General features: G+C 40.9%; 3 protein-coding genes across 3 annotated transcripts; 2 read left to right on the plus strand and 1 right to left on the minus strand.

The window, feature by feature from the left end:
* Positions 1–364: 364 nt before the first annotated feature.
* On the minus strand, positions 365–5112 carry GCK72_021832 (uncharacterized protein; the record flags this gene model as incomplete). The annotated part of the gene is made up of 5 exons (XM_053734522.1): positions 365–935; positions 1292–1449; positions 2469–3150; positions 4592–4925; positions 5070–5112. The coding sequence occupies 5 exons, from the start codon at positions 5110–5112 to the stop codon at positions 365–367; spliced, it is 1788 nt and encodes a 595-aa protein (XP_053583435.1).
* A 432-nt stretch (positions 5113–5544) lies between these two features.
* GCK72_021833 (uncharacterized protein) lies at positions 5545–9939 on the plus strand (the record flags this gene model as incomplete). Its single annotated transcript, XM_053734523.1, has 6 exons — positions 5545–5592; positions 5645–5744; positions 6134–6266; positions 7031–7442; positions 8134–8244; positions 9007–9939. The coding sequence occupies 6 exons, from the start codon at positions 5545–5547 to the stop codon at positions 9937–9939; spliced, it is 1737 nt and encodes a 578-aa protein (XP_053583436.1).
* Positions 9940–13441: 3502 nt separating this feature from the next.
* Positions 13442–15773, plus strand: GCK72_021834 (uncharacterized protein; the record flags this gene model as incomplete). The annotated part of the gene is made up of 5 exons (XM_003089351.2): positions 13442–13546; positions 13720–14933; positions 14988–15297; positions 15344–15658; positions 15702–15773. The coding sequence occupies 5 exons, from the start codon at positions 13442–13444 to the stop codon at positions 15771–15773; spliced, it is 2016 nt and encodes a 671-aa protein (XP_003089399.2).
* Between the last annotated feature and the right edge of the window lie 6216 nt (positions 15774–21989).

The raw sequence follows: 21989 nt of genomic DNA on the forward strand, positions 1-21989 counted from the left end.
AGGAAAAAGCGGAAAATCGGGGCAAATATCAGAAAATTGAGAGAAAACGGGTTCAAAAGAGCGGAAAAAGGGGGCGTGGCTTCCGGGAAATAGTATAACAGAGTGTTCATTCAAAAACGCGTCAAAGACACGCCAGTAAAGGAGTTTCGCACATTTTGAGACATTTTTACCGATTTTAGAGAAAAAATGAGGAAAATCGTACCAAAAATCAGGAAATTGGCAGAACATGGGATCAAAAGTCCATAAAAAGTGAGAAAATGAGGAATATAAGGGAATCGAAAATGCGTCAAAGGTACGCCAGAAATGGGGACTTGCAGGGGGAAATCGGGGTGAAAAAACACAAAAAACACGATAAATCGAACAATTATTGGCTCAAAAAGGCGGAAAGTCTCGCTGGCGGTCGTCGACTTCTCGAAGCTCTCGGCGCATCCTCCGTCTCCATGGGAATCTCCGGCTCATCATCACTCGACTCATTACATTCATGACAGATCCATCCGAAATTATTTCGTTTCGGAAGACGTGTCAACGGTGGGGACAGACATCCGATATGATAACTCTTATGACACTGATCACATTGTGTCTGTTTGTGTTGTTCCGTCGCTTTCTTGCAGACGACACATGTATAATGCTCTTTCTCTTTTTTGGACACCACTGGAGAATTCCTCGAATTCCTGGTGCAATCCACACTGTTCCGCGACAAAAATTGCGACAAAACACCGCCGTCACCGCCGAGCTCCGCGAGCAGTGAATGCAATTTCTCAAGGGATTCCAATTTCTTTTCAATGAGTTCTTCATTCGAATGAAATCGATCGGATAGTTGCTTCGACGCCGATTTCTTCTCTTGTCTTGTTTTCGTTTCAGCCAAAAGTTCGCGGGCTTTTCGCAATTTTTCCTCCTCTTCTGGGATGATTTGAGAGTCACGGATTTGCATGAAACTGCAATGAAAATGGTTAAAAACGCGTCAAAGGTGCGCCAGATTCACTCAAAATGAGTTGGAATCTGTCAAAAACGCGTCAAAGACACGCCAGCCTGGTCAGAATGTCTCAAAATCTCCAAAATGTCACATTTCTCAAAAACGCGTCAATGGTGCGCCAGATTCACTCAAAATGAGTTAAAATCGGTCAAAAACGCGTCAAAGACACGCCAGACTTGTTCAGAATGTGTCAAAATCTTGAAAAATTCCGCTGTTTTCAAAAACGCGTCAACGACACGCCAGACTTTCGAAAAACCGGTTGGAAATCTCAAAATGTTAAAGAGCGCGTCAACGACACGCCAGCCGACTCAAACTCACTCGATATACTCTTTGGAGAATCCGATGGGAACATGTGATGCATTCGTGAGTTTAATATCGTAGAACGGATCACGGAACTCTTTTTTCGACAGTCCCGAATCCTCGGCTTTCGTCTCGAAACGATCGAAGAACTCGGTTGACGAGTTGAGAAGGCGAGCCTGGAAAAATGTAGACGTAGAACGCGTCAAAGGCGCGCCAGATCGATCTTAGAGAGTCAAAATTCGTCAAAATGTACCAGAAAAAGATATTTCTCCGCTAAAATTGGTCTTAGAACGTCAAAAATCGTCAAAAAGTGCCAAAAAATGAGGTTTTTCCTCTAAAACTGATCGGAGAGCGTCAAAAATCACTGGAAATCGCCAAGTCTGGCGCACCATTGATGCGTTATATCTACTAATTTGACGGTTTTATCTCGTTTTTTCTTCGAAAAGCAAAAACGCGCCAAAGGTGCGCCAGTTTTTTTGGAAATCCGTCTGAAAATTACCGATTTTACTCAATTTTCACATTTTTATTGATTTCAAAGAATCTGGCACGCCTTTGACGCGTATTTAATTCCTGTTTTAGAGCGGAAATCAGCGTGAAAATGACCGATTCTTATCACTTTACGCTCTAAACCAAGAAGTAAAAACGCGTCAAAGGCGCGCCAGATTCTTTAAAAAAGTGTTTTCCTGCCAATTTCCTCTTCTTTCCATACATATTTCCCACGGCACCTTCTAAGTATCAGAAATTGGCGATTTCCAAGCCGAAAAATTGGATTTTTTGTTCAAAAATCGTGATTTTAGTTGAATTTTTTGTGATTTTAAACACAAAAATGCATTTTCGCACTAAAATCTAGGATTTTAATCGATTTTAAGCGATTTTTCGGTCTAAAACCCCGATTTTCATCTATTAGCACGGCGCGCTTCTTACAACTGCGCTCTACCGAAACCAGAAAAATTGTGTGCGAATTTGAGAGACTCAGAGAAAAAGAGGCGTTTTTCAAGGGTATTTCGGTGGAGCGCAGTTGTAAGAAGTGTGGCGAGCTACTATCAAGATCCTTTCTAGGAATTGGCGATTTTTATGTTGAAAAATGGATTTTTCGCTCAAAAATCACGACTTTAATCTATTTATAGTGATTTTAAACCTAAAAAATTGGATTTTTCCTTAATTTTATAGCTTTTTTCCCCTTTTTAGTCCCTACCTGCTTAATCTTCTCCCCTCCCGCCACACTTCCATTCATTTTCCCCCTATCCTCCTCGCGAATCGTCTCCTCCAACGTCTCCCTCATCTGAATCCTCAACGCGTCTTCCGCCCCACTCAACGCCTTCTTTCGGCGGTGCACCGTAATCCGTCGACCCTCCGCCTTCTCCCACTGCTCAAATCTCCGTTGGAACGTCTTCAAATTCTCTTGATTCGTGTGTTTCTTACAGAAAAAGTAGCGAGGGACAGCGACGATGACGTCATCTGACTCATCCGTCTCATCTACCAAGAGCCCCAGCTTCTGAGCACAAGTCACATGCATATACTCTTTACACATTCCTGATTCACACCTCGACGCCACCCCGAATCTCGCCTCAATCTTATCAGAACACGCGGTACAGACACGTCTTCCGAACACAGAATTTTCTAGATTCTCCCATGAAACGCCTGTCGTCGTGTGCTCCTGACTCCACGTCACTCCGTGAGTATAGAGAGAGCACACCGCGTGAGCCCATCGACCCGGGATATCGGCACGCTTGAAAGCGCCGAATCGGGAGGGACAGAACTCGCAGTGAGGCGGTTCGATGAGACCGTATTGACACGGTTCACAGAACCAACGGGTCTCTTCCGGGTCGGCAACGGGGAGACCACCGTAGCATGACTCGTGAACGTGGATTCCGCATCTGGAAATGGGAAAATGTAAAAATGTTGTGAAAATCGGCCATTTTCAGGCTGATTTTTTTCTAAAAATCAGAATAAATTCCCCTAAATCTTGGAAAAAACAAGAAAAAACCGTACAAATCGCGTCAAAGGCACCCCAGAACGTGAAATTTTTTGTAACATTCCGTCAAAAACGCGCCCAAGGCGCGCCAGACAGCGATATGTGGGATTTTTAGTAACTTTTCACGTGGATGCCGCATCTGGAAATGGAAAGTTTGAAAAATTTGACAAAAATCGGTATTTTTTGCTGAAAAACTAGTAAAAACGCGTTAAAGGCGCGCCAGTTTGGAAAAATCAGTGTTTTTTGCTCTGAACAAAGAAAAAAGCGTCCACGGCGCGCCAGATTTACTGGAATTCGGCAGGAATCGGTCATATTTTGCTCTAAAACGCGTCAAAGGCGCGCCAGATTTAACAAAATCTGGTAAAAATTGGGCCTTTTTTGCTCTAAACTAAGAAAAACGCGTCTAAGGCGCGCCAGACAGCGATAAGTGACAACATTAGTCTTTTTACAGAAAATTGTAGAAATTTAACTTTTTTTCAATAAAAAATCGTTTTTTTTTGTTGGAATTTTCACTGAAAATTAAACATTTTCAAAATCTGGCGCGCCTTTGACGCGTTTCAGAGTGTGATAATTTGATAAAAATCGTTAATTTTTAGGCTGATTTCCGCTCAAGTAAAAACGTGTCAAAGGCGCGCCAGAATCTTGGAAATCAATAGAAATGTGTGAAAATTTAGTGAAAATCGGTCGTTTTCAAGCTCCTAAAGCGCGTAAAAACGCGTCAAAGGCGCGCCAGCAGCGTCAGGAATGAATAAGCCGCTCCAAAATTAGTCTAAGCAGACCTCCACTGACCCCAGAGCGTAACATTGTCTAGAACGCGTCTAAGGCGCGCCAGATTTCGAAAATGTCTAATTTTCAGTGAATTTTCCGAGAAAAACTAAAAACGTCATTTTTTGTCAAAACTTTCAAAAAATTCGTCTTCTTCTAAGGACGCGTTTTCAGAAAAAATTCGCGTCAAAGGCGAGCCAGTTAGGAATTTTCAGTGAAAATTATCAAAAAAAAATCAAAATTTTTTAATAAAAATGTTTCAATTGTTTGTGAAAAGAATACTAAAACGTCGTTTTTTGTCAAAAAATTTCAGAAAAATCCGTCGTTTTTGAGGTCCTGAGTAGTCTGGCGCACCGTCGACGCGTTTCGATTGAAATTTTGACGTTTTTAAAGATTTCAAGTCTCTATATGAGGATTTCAAGGAATCTGGCGCGCCTTTGACGCGTTTTCACTTGAGCGAAAATCAGTCTGGAAATGATAGAGTTTTACCAAATTTTCACATTTTGGGGCGTTTTGGACGGTTTTTTCTCGTTTTTCCTACACTTTTTGAAATATTTATTCTTATTTCGAGCTCGTACTTATCACACTGCATAAAATCCCCAGCGACGACCACATTCCGCTGATTGACACACACACCGCACACGACGACTGAATCTTTTTCGACAGACGGTGTCCGCTGAGCTTCTTCTTGCTCCTCGTCCTCATTTTCCTCGTCTTCTGATTCCTGTTCATCAGAATTTTCGTCTTCTGATGAGCCCTCCTCGTCGGAATCGTCGGTATTCGATTTTCCACCGATTTCCGATGGTTTCATCTCGAAATCCTCGTCTTCTTCGTCGGAACTGTGATTTTCGTGAAGAGTTGCGTAGAGGATAGCGGTTGGCTTGATTTGACGCTTTCCCGCTGGTCGGGTGGCTGGAAATTCGATTTTTCAGTTTTTGAGCGGGAAAAAATCGAGTTTTGGGGATTTTCTAATGCTTTAGAGCCCTTTAAACCTGTTTCTACGGTTCTGGAGACTCCAAAAACCTATAAAAACCTCTAAAAACCCAAAAAACCCACTCATTTTTCCGAATATTGAGGATCCCTCGCCGGACTTGGACATCTGCAATTTTTTTCATATTTTATGATGATTTCACTTGAAATTGCATAATAAGGTGTGAAATTATCGATTTTCAAACCTAAAACCACAAAAATCCTCCCAGAGAACCCTAGAAACCACAAAAATTCTCTGGGAAACAATGACAAATAAAAAATAATTTAAATCCTGGCGAGACACTGTAGGAAACGAGGAGACGCAGAGAAAAATTGATGCAAACGCGCTCCAAGGCGAACGTATTTTTCGAACGTTGAGCAATTTATTGAGTGTTTTCCATTGAGTTCTCGGCCGTTTTTTGTCTTTTTTTGTGATTTTTCTTGCTACAATAGGTTAAAAAACTCTCTGATTTCAAAAAACACCCATTTTCACCGTTGAAATCGCTGGTTTTCATGGTAAAATCAAGGCAAAACTTAACTTTGACTTTTTCCAGCATAAAAAATGTCAAACGTCGCCGAATTCGACGATCCAATGGATACAGGAGCACCGGTAGGGATTTTTATCGATTTTTATCACTTACTTAACCTATAAATAGTTTCAGACGGGCGAATCATCGAGTGTAACACGTGAAATCGCCGGAGCCGAGGATCCAGCGCCACCAGTTTTTGAGCACGATGCAGTACCGCTTGATGCGGTTAAATGTGGGCATTTATTGATTGATTTTTGACAAATTTTCATATTTGACGCGTTTTTTCCTGTTTTAGAGCGGAAACTAGCCTAAAAATGACTTCAAAATCTCAATAATTTTGTCAAAATCTCGGAAAAAACAAGAAAAAACAAGAGAAATTAGTCGATATTTCGTCTAAAACGCGTCAAACGCGCGCCAGATAAGACTGAACTGGCGCGCCTTTGACGCGTTTTAATTTGTTTTAGAGTGGAAATCTGCTTGAAAATGACGGATTTTTACCAAATTTTCACATTTTTCTATTGATTTCAAAGAATCTGGCTCGCCTTTGACGCGTTTTTACTTGTTTTAAAGCTAAAAATGACCGATTTTTACCAATTTTTCCAAAAAATGATCGATTTTCAGCACATGTGACACGTCTCGAGGAGAAACGAGACAAGGAGAACTTCGATGAGACGTACGATTTGACGGTGAAGGAGCCGGCTGTGGATGTGGAGTCGTTGGCGTGTTCTTATGATGGAAACGCGTTTTTTGTCAGGTTTGTAGAGGGAAAAGCGAGTTTTTGAGTGGTTTTTGACAAAAAATCGTGAAAATTTGGAGTTTTTTCGAATTTTTGCGAGATTTCGAGCGGTTTTGAGTTAAAAATTTGCTCGCTTTGAATGAAATCTGTTTAAAACGCGTCAAAGGCGCGCCAGCTAGGACTGAACATGGATAGATTTCGAAAATGTCTCATTTTCAGTGAAAATTTGCAAAAAAACATTATTTTTCGTGAAAAACTCCAGAAAAATCCGTCATAGGAGCTGTCTGGCGCGTCTTTGACGCGCTTTGATTGCATTTTTGACGTTTTTAAGCTTCCAAGATTCTTTTATATGAAGATTTCAACGAATCTGGCGCACCTTTGACGCGTTTTACTTGTGTTTGAGCGGCGCGGCCGACTAGGCGATTTTGAGTGATTTTTTACGCTCTCCAACCAATTTTTGAGAAAAATCTCAATTTCTGGCATGTTTCGATATTTTGGTACCATGTTCAGCTGAAAAAGCCAATTTTGAAAAGTTTTTGGCATTTTCGTTATTGTGAGACCATTTTCAGCTAAAAATCTTGATTCTGGGCAATTTTTAGTGATTTTTAACGCTCCAAGACCAATTTTAGAGGGAAAATCTCGTTTTTCTGGCTCCTTTTGACGATTTTTGTACCATTGCCAGTTAAAAATCCTGATTCTAGGCGCGTTTCGACGTTTTTTGCGAAAAATGACAGTTTTTGACCATTTTTGACCCTTTAATCCCCAATTTTTCCCACTTTCAGAGGTCGATTCATCGCAAAACACTGTCCACCACTTCGTGCCGACGCCTATATCGTGTTGATCAACCATCTGAAAGCCCATACAACTGATATCACTCACTACATGGCATTCTTCAATGAGCTGGAGACAGAACTCTCAAAAGATAACAAATCGAAGACAAAGTGTGTGAATCTCCAGCTGCCAATTCGAGATGCCAAATGGATTGAGGAGACGGGCGGTGCGTGGCAAATCACGTTGGATCAGTTGCAGGCGGAATATAAGAGACATAAGGATGAGGGAGTCAAGGAATCGACGAGACGCGCTATGGAAGACCTCTTTCAGCATTTTGTTAGTGCTGGAAAGGTTGAAGAGGCTTTCAGACTGTATTCTAGAGGCATTCGTGACTATTGTACACAGTTGAAGCATTCTATTAATGTGAGTTTTGTAGAATTCGATCCTGGATACTGTAGCCGGATCCTAGGATTCAATCCTATGTGATTACTGTACCCGGATCCTAGGATTCAATCCTATGGGATACTGTAGCCGGATCCTAGGTTTTGATCCTATAGGATACTGTAGCCGGATCCTGGAATTCGATCCTATAGGGTACTGTAGCCGGATCCTAGGATTCGATCCTATAGGGTACTATAGCTGGATCCTGGAATTCGATCCTATGTGATTACTGTAGCCGGATCCGAGGATTCGATCCTATGGGATTCTGTAGCCGGATCCTAGGATTCAATCCTATGTGATTACTGTACCCGGATCCTAGAATTCGATCCTATGGGATTCTGTAGCGGGATCCTAGGATTCGATCCTGTATGATTACTGTAGCCGGATCCTAGAATTCCATAACATTGGAGTACTGTATCTGCCCATTCTTACTGTAACTATTTTCAACGCAATGCAACTGCAGTGCTGAAAATTTAAGTTTTTGGCTGAAAAATGCTTAAAATCCTCCATTTCTTTCGATTTTTTGTTCAAAAACCCTATTTTTGAGTTAATTTCTGTGAAAACCCCCGAAAATTGCACTTTTTAGCGAAAAAATGTCCAAAATCGCATTTTTGTGCTTTTTTTGCTTTTTTCACCCTTTTTCCTCCATTTTTAACACAATTTATATTTCCAGATGTGGCTCAACTGGATCGAGGTCTCGATTTGTGCAAACGATTGGGCGAAACTCGAGAATATCACCTCCACCGCGTATAGATCGTTGAAGGATGCGGATGATGCGGAGAAGGTGGGATTTTTGCTGAAAATTTCAGTTTTCAGACTGAAAAACGCTCAAAATCCACTTAAAATAGGCTGAAATGTGTCAAAATGTGAAAATTTGGTGAAAATCGCTCATTTTCAGGCTGATTTCCGCTCTAAGCACGTCAAAGGCGCGCCAGAGACTTGGAATCTTTAAGATCTCGAAAAACTAATCAAAACGCGTCAAAGGTGCGCCAGACAGCTAATTTTTGAAAAATTGAGACATTTTTCATTAAAAATTTAGATGTTTTGAACATTTTCACTGAAAAAATTTTGTCCAATCTGGCGTGCCTTTGACGCGTTTTGACGGATTTTCTCACATTTTACAGTCTTTATACCGTTTTCAGAGCGAAGAACCATGAATTTTGAGCTGAAAAACTGAAAAATTGGATAAAACCACGCCCATTTTAAGCCTATCTCAAGATCCGCCCCTTTCTTAAAATCAGCGCATGCCACGCCCACTTTTGCATTCTTAACATTGAGAAACTGCTCAAAGCTGCGGCAAAAATTGCATAAAATGAAAAAAAATTGCAAACTCAGCCCACTTACTCTATAATTTCGAATTTCAGAACACTCAACTCAAAATAGTCTCGAATTTTACTGAAATTGAAATCACGCCCATTTATAGCCTAGATACCATTTTCAGATCGAAAATCTATGAATTTTGAGCTGAAAATGCCTACAATCAACGCATTTTCATCTGAAAAAAGCCCATTTTAAGCCTATAATTCACACAATTTCCAAATTTCAGAACGCTCAACAACCACGCGGTGAGAACTCGACATATCTGGTGGAGCGTGACGCGAACGCGGCGGTCGCCTCTCTGACGAACCGTCAACTCATCGAAACGGCGCTAGCGAAATGTCTCGCAGCTCAAGTGATTCTGAAGTTGAAACACAAGAAATACCATCAAGTAGCTGAGACGATTCTTCAGATTAAAGTGGAGAGTCTCCAACAAAAGTGGTTCGTCACGTCTTCTGACTTGGGAATCTATATTCTACTGTGCTCCATGGCGACGATGGCTCGAAAGTGTTTGAAGATGATGGTCTCGTCGACACCGACGATTCGGAAGCTTCTGGAGTCGGAGCCACTTTTCATCGAGCTCCTCAACGCTTATAGCTCGAGTCGTTTCGGAAAATGCTTTGAAATCATGAAAAGTGTTAGAAGTCGTCTTCTTCTGGATCCATTCTTATCCCGGAATGTTGATGAGCTCTTCTCGAAAATCCGTCAGAGATGTGTGATCCAATATTTGAGACCGTACTCGACGATTAAGATGGAGACGATGTGCGAGGCTTTGGTTACCACTATGCCAGACTTGCAGCTGTCGTTGTTGGAATTGGTGGAGGCGGGGCATGTCCAATTGAGAATCGATCAGAACGCGGGGATCATTCGATTGATTGATGAGAGGGATGAGGAGAGCACGCTGAGAAGAGTCAATGAGACATGCGATCGCTCGATTCTCCGAGCGAAATCGCTGTTGTGGAAGACGGCTATGGCGCGTGCCAATATTCACTCAATTAGCGACAAGGAGACTCGCCAGAAGCGGAAGAAGGATGGACGCGCCGATCGCAACACGCTTGATTATGATGATGTTGGAGCGCTCGGCCCGATCTCCGACGACTTCAATATGAGCTTCGAGTCGGCGAGTGGACAAAACTATATCGAAGATTTGGGCGATATTTAAATCGATTTTATTTGAATTTTACCCCTTTTTCCGTTTTTTTGTGTATAAAAAAACCATTTTATTTAAATTTTTGCGCGGCACCGCGACTTTCAAAAGAAAAATACGTATTTTATTGTTTTTCCCGTGCCCTCTGAATAAATAAATACCCACGTCATCCACACACACACCCTTTTCTCCCCGCCTGATTGGCACTTTTACTCCTTTTCCCTCCCGAAATTTTCAATTTTCGCCACATTTTCCCACTATCTCCTTGACAACTCAGCGCTCCCTCCGTTGTTGATTGACACCTTAGTGATACGAACTACAATTTTTGCTCTTTTTTTTTTTGACTTTTTGCAGTTTTTTGTGGTTTTTTTCGTCTGAAAAGTCCTAAAATAGGTAAATTCGGCTGAAAACAGCAGAAAAAATCCACGAAGCTGAATTTTCGTGTCGAGACCCGTTTCTCTGAGAGCTCAATGTTCCTTTAAATAGTACTGTTGTGTCATTAAGCAGGTTTTTTTTCAGTTTTAGGCTGAAATTTGTTGAAAATGTAAATTTTTGAACAAATTTCGAATTTTCTAGAATTTTTTCCTTTTTGAGAACACAAAAAATACTCAAAAACACAGCCGCCGCATAAATATAAAAAATTCCCTACAGTAAGAAGTTTTTCGTGCCGAGACCCTCATCGCTCAGAAATTCCATGCGCCTTTAATATTGTCATCATTAGTTTTGCCACGTTTTTTTCCTGATTTCCCCACGAGATTTTTTGATTTTTCGCTGAAAAAAACACATTTTCAAGTTGAAAATCACCCGAAAATCAGGTAATATGATGCAATTCTGTGAGAAAATCCAATTCTCTCTCCTAAAATCACCGGTAATTGCAATTAATTGACCAATACCGACCGCCCGCGAATTTCTAATTTCTCATGTTTTGTTTTCTTCCGTTCCCTCGCTAATTTCCAGGTTTCAAGGTCATTTTCGCACTTTTTTCATCGCATTTTTCTCAATTTTAGGCCCAGTTTCATTGTTTTTCATTATTTTTTCGAAATTTTCTCATTAGCCACCGCAAAAAGAGGAGATATTGATGAAGGCTCATCTGAATAAACAAGAAGACGTCGGGGGCTCTTGGGCTCTTTTTGCTTTCCAAGCGCACGCGCATAGAGACGCAGAATTAGTGGCAATTAAATGAGACACTGAGAAGAAAAGAAGGGAGGGTCAAATAGTATGTGTAGTGTCTCTGCGCATCTCTTCACGACACACTATTTCTATTTCCCACTGAATAGAGCCAGAAAGAGGGGGGCGCCCGGCGCCTGTTGGACACAGCGTCTCGAGAGAGAATTGGTCTTGAGGAGAGTGGGCGCGACACAACGACGTGGCGACGGCGCTCGCTGTCTCTCTTTCACTGGTTAACCCTCTTTTCTATCCGCATTTTTTTCCGTCTCTTGGTCCTTTCCCTCATTCTAAGGAGCCAACTCAGCCGAAACGTCACACAGTTTTAGCCCCTTCTGTGGAATGGACGGAGTTGTGAAAGAGAAAATATCGGCTCTCCATCAAAAAACCGTTCGTAGCGTTACTGAGTCACAGAGCTCATCGGTACGTTCCTGAATATATCGTTGTGATATGCTTGATGTTGTGTAGATGTTGTTTTAGTCTTTGCATGATTTCACGGGGCACACCCACTACATGTTGCAACTTTGACGAACAGTGGTGACGCATCAGGCGCCGGTTTTGTAGTTAGCAATGAAATAATCGCGAAATCGTGTTAAAAATAGAGTTTTCACCGATTTTAGGCTATTTTTCAGCTTCCAGATGGAGTTTTCATGGATTTAGTCTTTTAAGCTAGCTTTCTGTTAGTCTATGGGATCATTTTCTCCTATTTCGCCATCGAACATTTTCAATTTCCGGCTTGAAACCTGCGAAATCCGCTGAAAAGCAGATTTTTCCAGAAATCGTGTTAAAAATACAGTTTTCGCCGATTTTTTAGCTTCGATAAAGAAAATTAGGCTATTTTTCGGCTTCCAGATGTAGTTTTTAGGTATTTAGTCACTTCCTAAGGTTCCTGCTGGTATAAGTACCCATTGTCGTCGTTTTTTCCTATTTCGCCGCGGAAAAAGTTCAATTTCCGGCTCAAAACGTGCAAAATCCGTTGAATAGCACATTTTTCAGAAATCGTGTTAAAAATAGAGATTTCGTCGATTTTTAGCCCTGTTTGATCAGTTTTCAGCTTCTAGATGGAGTTTTCAGGTATTCAATCACCAAGTTTGGTTTCTGTTAGTCTAAGTAGTCATATCCGTCATTTTTTTCTCCATTTTCCGGCTTAAAACGTCCGAAGTCCGCTGAAAATCACATTTTACGAGAAATTGTGTTAAAAATAGAGTTTTTTAGCCCTGATAGGCTATTTTTCAGCTTCCAGATGGAGTTTTCAGGTATTTAGTCTTTTCTCATGAACAAATTAGGTGTTTTCGAGTTTCAGTCATGTTTTCACTAGTTTTGAGCACTCCGGGAGCACTAAAATGCAATACATTAGTATGGCAACCAGCGGAATTCAAAAATCCCCGGGTTAGTTGCAAAAAAGCTCACAAAAATCCTCCGAAAGCACAGATTTTCACGGAATTTGAGCTAATTCTAGTTTTTGCAGTTTTTGCAAACGGAGGCGACGATTCTCGAGTTCCGAATGTCTGGAAGTGGCCAAGACCCTCTTTTCTAGTGAATTCCCATCAAAAATTGTCAATTTCCGGCTTAAAACGTACGAAATCTGTTGATAAGCACACTTTTCACCGTTACAAACATGGGTTTTCGAGTTTGAGTTTACGGAATTGAAAAGTCCTTTCAAAATTCGATGTCTCGTCGCAATAATGCCCCGAAAGACACTCGAGAGTGAGTTCCAGCTGAAAATGTCATTAAAATCTACTCTTTTTTACAAATATAATAGATATATCTTCATCTAACTTTTCTCTCCCGAGTAATTTATTAGAATACGAAAAAATCAGCTGTATCTCCTCAATCTCCTTCCGCCTATTCATCAAATAAAAACTCGAGTATGTGTGATAGACCGCTGTCTTGCTGTCTCTCTCACTGTGTTTGACCTCGATTCCGTGCACTTTTCCATCTCTCCGACATTTTTTTTAATATGATCTCCTCGGGGCGCCTCCGTACATTCTTTTCTGCAAACCGATCCAATCAGAGGAGAGTCTCCGCTATCTTTTTCGCGAGAAATCATCGGAAGTGATGAGAATTATCATTTTAATCATCACAATTCACATTTATTAGCAGCCCATCGCTTCTTTCAACTGCGCCCCACCGTAAACGAGAGAGTATCGGGGAGAAACGCAGAGTTTAAGAGTTTTTGACCTATTCTCGCATTTTTTCATAGTGTTTTAGGTCAAAAACTGTGAAAAGCGAGAAAAAACTCGTTTGCGATGGGCGCAGTTGCACCATCACCGTTCGTTTGCTCGTTGTTCTCGTCCTTTATAACTGCTCCTTACCTTTATAGACAGCGAATTTTTTACAGCAGGGCGACAACATGAATGAATTTATGATGTACGTCGGAATGGCGATCAGCATGACAGTCTTCGCTGTCTTCTACTTGTTGTATTGCCGCGAGATGGGTGACGATTCGTTTGATAAGGTAGGAGAGAAAAAATTGAGAAAAAAACGGAACTTTCTAGCGTCAAATTGCAGTTTCGACGATGAAAATCAAGAAAAAGTAGATTTTCGTCGTCAAAACTGCAATTTGCCGCTAGAAAATGCGGTTTTTTGAGCGAAATTCTGAATTTCAAAAGACTATTTCTCTATTTCCAGGAAGCGCTCGCCGCGATGGCCGCCCTGGATGAAGCGGAAAAGAAGAAGAAGGGAAAGAACAATAAGAAGGACGCGAAGAAACAGCAGAAGAACTCTCCAGATAGTCCAAAAGACGACAAAGTTCAGCAGCAGAAGCCAGCCACTCTTACCGTTCAAACGAATCTTCAATCGGCATCTCCAAAGGTGTCTCCCGCTCCAAAACCATCTCCACAAGCTCCACAAGAACAACAAGTCCAGAAGCAATTGTCACCACCACAACAGGCACCACAGACGACTCCCAAGGAGAATGTTCCAAAGAAGAAGTCGCCGAAACCAGTGAATGTGAAGGATTTGGATCAGAAGAAGGTGCTCGCTCGTCTCTCGTCTCTTGCGGATCTCGATGAGGCTTATGTGCAATGGCTCTCCTCGCAATTCCGTGATACTGATGTCCAGAAGAATGGATTGACGAGTGAGGTGAAGGCACTGCAGAAGAGATTGTCGGAGGCGTCACAGAAGAATGACAGATTGCAGAAGGAGAAGGCGTCGCTTGAGATTAGAGAGAAGAATGAGCAAACTCAAAGAGCCTCGCTTAGCTCGAAAGTTCAAACCCTCCAGGCGCGTGAGTCCGAGTTGTTCCGACAGGTTCAGGCTGCGAATGCTCAACTTCAAGCCAAGGATGCGGATCACACCAAGGACACCCAAACGCTTCGTTCCAAGGCTCAACAACTCGAGACGGAGGTTAACAACCTCAAGTCGGCGAGCAATCGCAGTGCTGGACAACTCCGTTCGGCTCAACAACAGGCTCGAGAGATTCAAGGGAAATTGGACGAACAGGCACGTGCACATCGATTGAATCTTGAAGCGAGTGAGGCTGGAAGCGCCAAGATGAAGGAGAGCATCACACAGCTTACCGATGTGGTTGTGATGGCTGAGCAGAGATTGGAATCGGCTAGCAATGAGATCGCTGATCAGACGGATCGTATTCGTCGGCTGGCTGCCGAGAATCTGAAGTTGAAGGAGGAGGCGTCGAAGCAGGAAGACACTCTGAATGCCACGCGACTTGCTCTGAGTAACCAGGCGAAGCATGACAATGAGAAGAAGGATTCGGAGATGGAGGTGTTGAAGGAGGAGAAGAAAGTTTGGTTGTCGGAGAAGGAGCAGATGGTGGAGAAGTACGAACGATTGGAGGAGCTCGTCAAGGAGCTCAACAATGATATCGCCGAGTTCCACGCATGGTAAGTAGATAATGTTTCTAATTATTATACTAATTCGTTGAATTTTCGTTATAGCAAACGTGACCAGGAGAAGATTGTTGCGGACCTCCGAGCGAAGGACGCGGATCGTAGTGAAGAGTTGCTTCAGACGAAGGAGAAGTTTGAAAAGTCTCAGCAACAGGTGAATGAGGCGAGACAGATGTTGGCGGAGGTTAGAGCGGCGTTGGATGAGGAGAAGGCTCGTGCCGTTGAGATTCCGTTGAACACTCCTGCTCCAGTTGAGGAGAAGGAGGTCTTCGAGCTCAAAAAGACGAATGTTGATCTCGCAGCCGCTCCAGGCACGTCTTCTGATGACAAAGTAAAGGAGTTGCAGGAGAAGAATGATGTAGGTTTATGCCAGTGAAAATCTGAAAATTTGTGATGATTTGCAGGAGCTCCGCCAACGCAACATGAGCATTCTGGAGAAGGTTGAAGCGACACCAAATCTATTGGTTAGCGATAGAAAACGAGTGGTCGCCGAGTTGGCGAAGGTGACGAAGAAGCAGTTCAAGAACTTCAACGACGAGGAGGCGTACTACGACTATCTCGTGGAATCTGTCAGTGCTGTTGAGAAGGCGTTGGCTGAGAAGATTCAGGCGGCGTCGGGGAAGGCTTCGAAGTCCTCCAAGTCCGCAGCGGCTCCTTATCCTGCTGAAAGTGGAAGTAGTGATGAAGCTGCTTTCCTCCGCAAGACTATTGTTGACTTGGTAGGTCCTTAGTGTCTCACACATTACTCATACATATTTTCAGCGCCAACAACTGGAACACATTGGTGAGCTCGCCGACAAGCAATACGAGCAGATCGCGGCTCTCCAATCATAACTTGTCTTCATTCAATTACTCGCTTCTTTTGCTCCAGAAAATACTCGACTTCTTTCCATTTTCGATCCCTTCCCCATTTACAGTCAATGCCCCCCCCCCCCCTTCTCTAATTATAGCTGCACCCGTTTCCCCCTTTCAATGTGATATGTCTCTTTCTCTCTCGATGTTTGCCGTGTGTTTTTTGTTCGATCCCCTCGTTTCTTCGATCCGTAAGCATTTTTCCTTTTGGAGTTCCCCCTTATAGAAAATCAAAACGACCAAAGAGTCACACCTCCTCCATTCCTAACCGCCTCTTTCTTTTTTGTAACTTATTTATTTATGTGAACCCCCCGAAATAGTTAACCCCCCTCCCCGCTACCTACCCGCTATAGAGGAATTCATTTTCCTATTCTCTGTGAAATGAATTTCTATTTATTGCATTCTTGTCTCTCTTCCAATCTTTTAAAATTCACACATCGTGACGTCTTCGTCGTCTTCCCTAAAAACGACGACGTCCCGATAATAACAAAGTACAGACGGGAAGACAGCGAGAGTATCAAAGATCGTGTTTTTACCAATTAGGTAATGTTCAGGTGATTCAGGTGACATTCAGAATTGGATGGCATTCAGAAGACGTCGATTCCTTCTCTGAAACTCCTCTGAAAATAAACTATCATGTCTGAAAAGAGGGCGGAGCTATCCGAATATGGTCAACTATGAAAATGTAGTCCTGGAGTTTCTCTATCTATACATATAGAATTCAAAACGATTCTGGAATCCAGATGACTTTCAGAAGACGTTCTTTTTACAGACACCTACTTGATGACATCTACTTTCACATACCTTAAAACTGTCATATCTCAAAAGTGGGCGGAGCTAATAAAAAATGTTCAACTACAAAAATGTAGCCCTGGGATAGATCTGTATAATGATATAGATTTCAGAATAAACTGAAAATTGGGGGCGGAGCTACAAAATGACAAACTTCTGGAATTTGAACTGGGAGATAGGCGGGAGGTGGGGGAGCGCGCAACATTGGGAACGCTATATCTTAAAAGTGGGCGGAGTTAATAAAAAGTTAACAACTACAAAAATGTAGCCCTTGTTGTGATCTACAATACAATGTACATTTCATTAAAAACGGCCTATTTGGGGCGGAGCTACTACGCGTCAAACTTTAGGAATTCGCAGTCGGAGGTTACAAGTGTTGGTTCTGTTCCAACAAGATATATCTCCCCAGGGCGGTGTTCTAGAAAAAAGTTGTCAACTACAAAAATGTAGCCCGTGTCTTGTTTAGTATACATACCAAAAATCGGGATATTGGAACAAAAACGGACGGTGTGACACCGAAACTACGGAATGAGCGGTGGCACCCTTATGATAATCCTGTCTTCCCTGATCCCTCACTTCGCTATGCCATAACTCATCAGGGAGGTGTCATATCAAAAAATTTTCAATTACAAAAATGTAGCCCTTGTCTTGTTTAGTATACATACCAAAAACTGGGGTAATAGGGTGAAAACGGGTGGTGTGGCACCAAAACTACGGAATGGGCGGTGGCTCCATTCAGCCTTCCACGGTCCCTTACTTTGTTGTGCCATAACTCATCAGGGAGGTGTCCTACAAAAAAGCTGTCAACTACAAAAATGTAGCCCGTGTCTTGTTCAGTATACACACCAAATATTGAGGTAATGGAATAAAATGGGGACCCGTGACGGGATCATAAATTTGAAAAAAACAATTCTGAAAAAATTTTTTTTCAAAATGTTTTGAAAAGTCCAAACACCAAAAAAAGAAACAAAGAAGGTTGTAAGATTTTTAGATTTTCCAACCTGATACCAAGGTAAGACCCAGACAGTAGAAGAGTATACCAACTGTATTAAGAACGAGACCTTCAGAAGGGGGGGAATGACGTCGTCTCGTCAGGCGTGACGGTGTGGAGGGATGAGAAGAAAAAAAACAAGTTTCCGACGGGGCGAATTGATTTCTTATTCTTCTTTTCTTCCTTTCTCACATACATTCGGTTTTGACCACCTGATTTTTGTTTCGTTTTGGTTCTTAGAGGTTCTTACTTAGTTTGGAGAAGAACATCCTCTTTATATGGAATTCTTAAAATCGCCTCACTTTGAGACCCCGTCACTGCTCTTTATTTTGTTTTATCATTTCAACTTTTGGTATGTATACTAAACAAGACACGGGCTACATTTTTGTAGTTAACCACTTTTTTCTAAAACACCTCCCTGAAGAGATATACTTGTTGGAACAGCTACCACCACTTGAAATCTCCTTATGCGAATTCCTGAAGATTGACCTTTTGTAACTCCGCCCCGAATTGTCAGTTTATTTTGAAATATAGACTATTATGTAGATCATAACAAGGACTACATTTTTTTAGTTGACCACTTTTTGATAGGACACTTCCCTGAGGAGTTATGGCATAATGAAGTAAGGGGTGGCTTGACTAGGGGAGCTGCAACAAGTTAAGGAGGACGCGTGGTACACCGCCCGTTTTTGTTCCATTACTACAATTTGTGGAATGTATACTAAACAAGACAAAGGCTATATTGTTGTAGTTGAAAAAATTTTTGTAGGACACCTCCCTGAGGAGTTATACTTGTTGGAACAGAACCATCACAGCTACCACCAGTAACCTCTCAGTGCGAACTCCTGAAGTTTAACCTTTTGTAACTCGGCCCCGAATTGTTAGTTTATTTTGAAATATAAACCATTATGTAGATCATAAAAAGGGCTACATTTTTGTAGTTGACCATTTTTTGATAGGACACCTCCCTGAAGAGTTACACAAAATCTTGTAAATTTTCAAAAAAATAAGCTTTTTCTATAAATTTTATTTTCAATCTCCAAGAACTCTTTCAATTCTGATTTTCTCATTTTTAAATTAAGTTTTTTCAAGAACACGACACTTTCAACCATTATAAGCATGACTTGGTAGAGATTAGAGACGTAGAGAAGCGAAACACTCTAGCTTCTCTGCGTCTCCTTTTTCCCGCCGTACTTCGAAGTCGCTGAACTTCAAAGGTTCATATCTCAAAAGTGGGCGGAGCTATCAAAAAGTTGTCAACTACAAAAATGGAGCACTAATCTTGATCTATACAACCATATAACATTTTTTGAAGATTTATTATCAGGACGGGATCTCAAAGCCCGTCCTTTTCATATTCACTTTTCTAGTCCTCCAGTCCACTCCTCCCGCTTTTTTTCTTCGTCAAGTATTCAGGGAACCCCTTAGGATTATTGAAAAGGTACTAAGACACTTTACGGATTAAAATGAGTCATGTTTCGCAGAAAAAAGGGCGTCTGCTACTTTTCCTGCAATTCAAGGACTTATTTGACTGTGTTATTTTGAACTGTAATGGGCGGGGCTAGAGAGTCCGTACCACCGTGCCAGACAGAACCAATACCTAGAAATTGAACGTGTATTTTAATCAAGTTAAGGGCTACATTTTTGTAGTTGACCATTTTTTGATAGCTCCGCCCACTTTTGAGATATAAGCCCCACTCTCCTCCCCCTTCCTCCCCCTCAAACTCCATGAACCAATCTTTAAAGGCCCATATCTCAAAAGTGGGCGGAGCTACCTAAAAATGGTCAACTGCAAAAATGTACCTCTAGACGTGATCTCTATACTGATAATAATTGTTTTCAGATTTACCAGTTCCTTCCTCTCTGTATTTCAAAGTTTCCATCCTAATACATAACACAAGTACATTCTCGTCCTTATCGTCTTCCCAAATGTGTTATTCTTGTTTTTATTTTATATAAAAACGAGAGAAAAGTGACCATCCCAAAAACACGTATATTCATTCGCCAAAGAATTCTAAATTACGTAATAACATAAGTTCACCAAATACATACATATGTTCTCTTAGACCCTGCAAGATTTTAAAAAATGTTTTTAAAAAATTTTCATTGTCCTATAACTCCCCAGGATAAAGTCCTATCAAAAAGTGGTCAACTACAAAAATGTAGCCCTGGGATAGATCTAAACAATGGTATACATTTATCTAAAAACTAACAATTGGGGCCGGAGCTACAAAACGTCAAACTTCAGGAATTCGCACTCTGGTGGTAACATTGGGAATTGACTGTTCCAACGGGTATATCTCAAAAGTGAAAGGAGCTATCAAAAAATGGTCAACTAGAAAAATGTAGCCCTTTATTTGATCTACACATCGCTATAAAAATCTCACATTTTTGGTCATGGGGTTTGTGGTAGTCGTCCATTAAAAAACCTTGAACGTTAAATAAATAAACAGTAGTAGGTTAGAGTAGTGTTTGTTTGCTTGTCCTTCATGTTTTTTTTTCAATTTTCAGAAAAAAAATGTTTTTGCGTGTTTTGAGTTATTGTTAGAAGACAGTTCCATAATATTTGCCCAATTTTTTTATTCTCTTTGACATTTGTATAAGAACTCTATTAGAAGGGCACCTCCTGTTATTCCAGACGGTAAGGAGCCCCAGAGCTCAAATTTTGCCAAAAATCGGATTCCAAAAGAATATTTGGTTGATTTTTCGGTTTTTACGGTAAAAATTGGTCTAAAAATACTACTTTTCCTTGATTTTTAGCCTAAACCTCAAAATCTGAAAATTCCTGTCACCCTTCCCTATCATCCCCTCGATCCTACTCGATCTGTGATTCTAGAATGTTGCAATCGCGCTCTGTTGACAATTTCCTCTCAAATTTTTAAATTTTTTAGAATTGCAACATCTTCTATTTCCTTCTCCTGGTTTCTCTTATTTTCACACATTCATAAATCAGTTGTTTTTTCTTTTTTTTCCGTCGTCATCCCTCTTTGCCTTAAATCCTTCCCCTATTATCACGTTTTTTTCAAAATCTACATTCTCTGTTTTTTTTTGTGTTATTATACATTTAAAAATGTTCTATGTCTATTTTTAGATATATTAGTATTGCCTCTGTTGATGAAACCTTGTTTTTCAAAGATCAAGAAATTCTTGAAAATCGCGCGACTTTGAGATGCCGTCACGGCTCTCTGTTTTGTTTTACCATTCTAATTTTTGGTAAGTATATCAAACAACTCTAGGGCTGCATTTTTGTAGTTGACAACTTTTTTGTAGGACACCATCCTGAAGAGTTATGGCACAACACAGTAAGGAACGGGGGAAGACAAGATGATCATAGGGGTACCGCCGCCTGGTCCGGAGTATCGGTGCCACACCACCCGTTTTTATTCCATTATTCCAGTTTTTGGTATATATATATACTAAACAAGACACGGGCTATATTTTTGTAGTTGACAACTTTTTGATAGCTTCTTTCACTTTTGAGATATACTCGTTGGAACAGGGCCGGTCAACTCCCACTGTTACCACCAGAGTGCGAATTGATGAAGTTTGACGTTTTGTAGCTCCGCCCCCAATTGTCAGTTTTCAGAAAAATTTATACCATTGTCTAGATCTATCCCAGGACTACATTTGTGTAGTTAAAAACTTTTTACTAGCTCCTCCCAATATTGAGATATGATAGTTTTATGTTCGCTCATATCTCAAAAGTGGGCGGAGCTATCAAAAAATAGTCAACTACAAAAATTTAGCTCTAATCTTGCTCTATTCGACCATATAATAATTTGAATAGAAAATTTGAAAACAGGTCCGTGACGGAATCTTGAATTAGGTAAATTTCCGATGTTTTGCTTTTTATTCCAAATCATTGAATTTTTTGTAATAATATATTTTTAATTCATTTTTTATGGTTTTGATGTTTTTTTTTTGTTAAAAACATTCAAAAAACTATCCAAATTTCTAAAAATAGTACATTAGACCAAATCAAGCGGGGAGAAGAAGGGCACAAGACAGAGAGATCACAAACATTTTTTCTTTCTCTCTTATTTCTTCCAATTTTTTTGATTTTTAGTGATCTAGAGGTAGAAAACCATAGGAATGAAAATTCTGATTCTAATTTTCAAGTTTCTGGAAAGATCATAGACTAATGACTAATAAGAAGTCGGAGGGTAATGGATAACGGGTTAATGACGTGATTGGTGTGGGAGATAGATTAAAAGAGATAATAAAAGAGAAAGTTTTTGATTAGCAAGTCAGAATGGTCTTTTGTACGTTAGAAAGATCAAAAACAGGCATAATTCTGAAAATTGTTGTCTTAAAACTTTTTTCTGGAAGTTGGAGATCCTCTCCTCCCCTCAGTTTTGCTTTTCACAATTTAAAATGTGTATATTCTTATAGAACACATCAAGGGCTACATTTTA

Source organism: Caenorhabditis remanei, chromosome V, assembly GCF_010183535.1.
Source record: "Caenorhabditis remanei strain PX506 chromosome V, whole genome shotgun sequence".
In the NCBI taxonomy this organism is placed as follows: domain Eukaryota; kingdom Metazoa; phylum Nematoda; class Chromadorea; order Rhabditida; family Rhabditidae; genus Caenorhabditis; species Caenorhabditis remanei.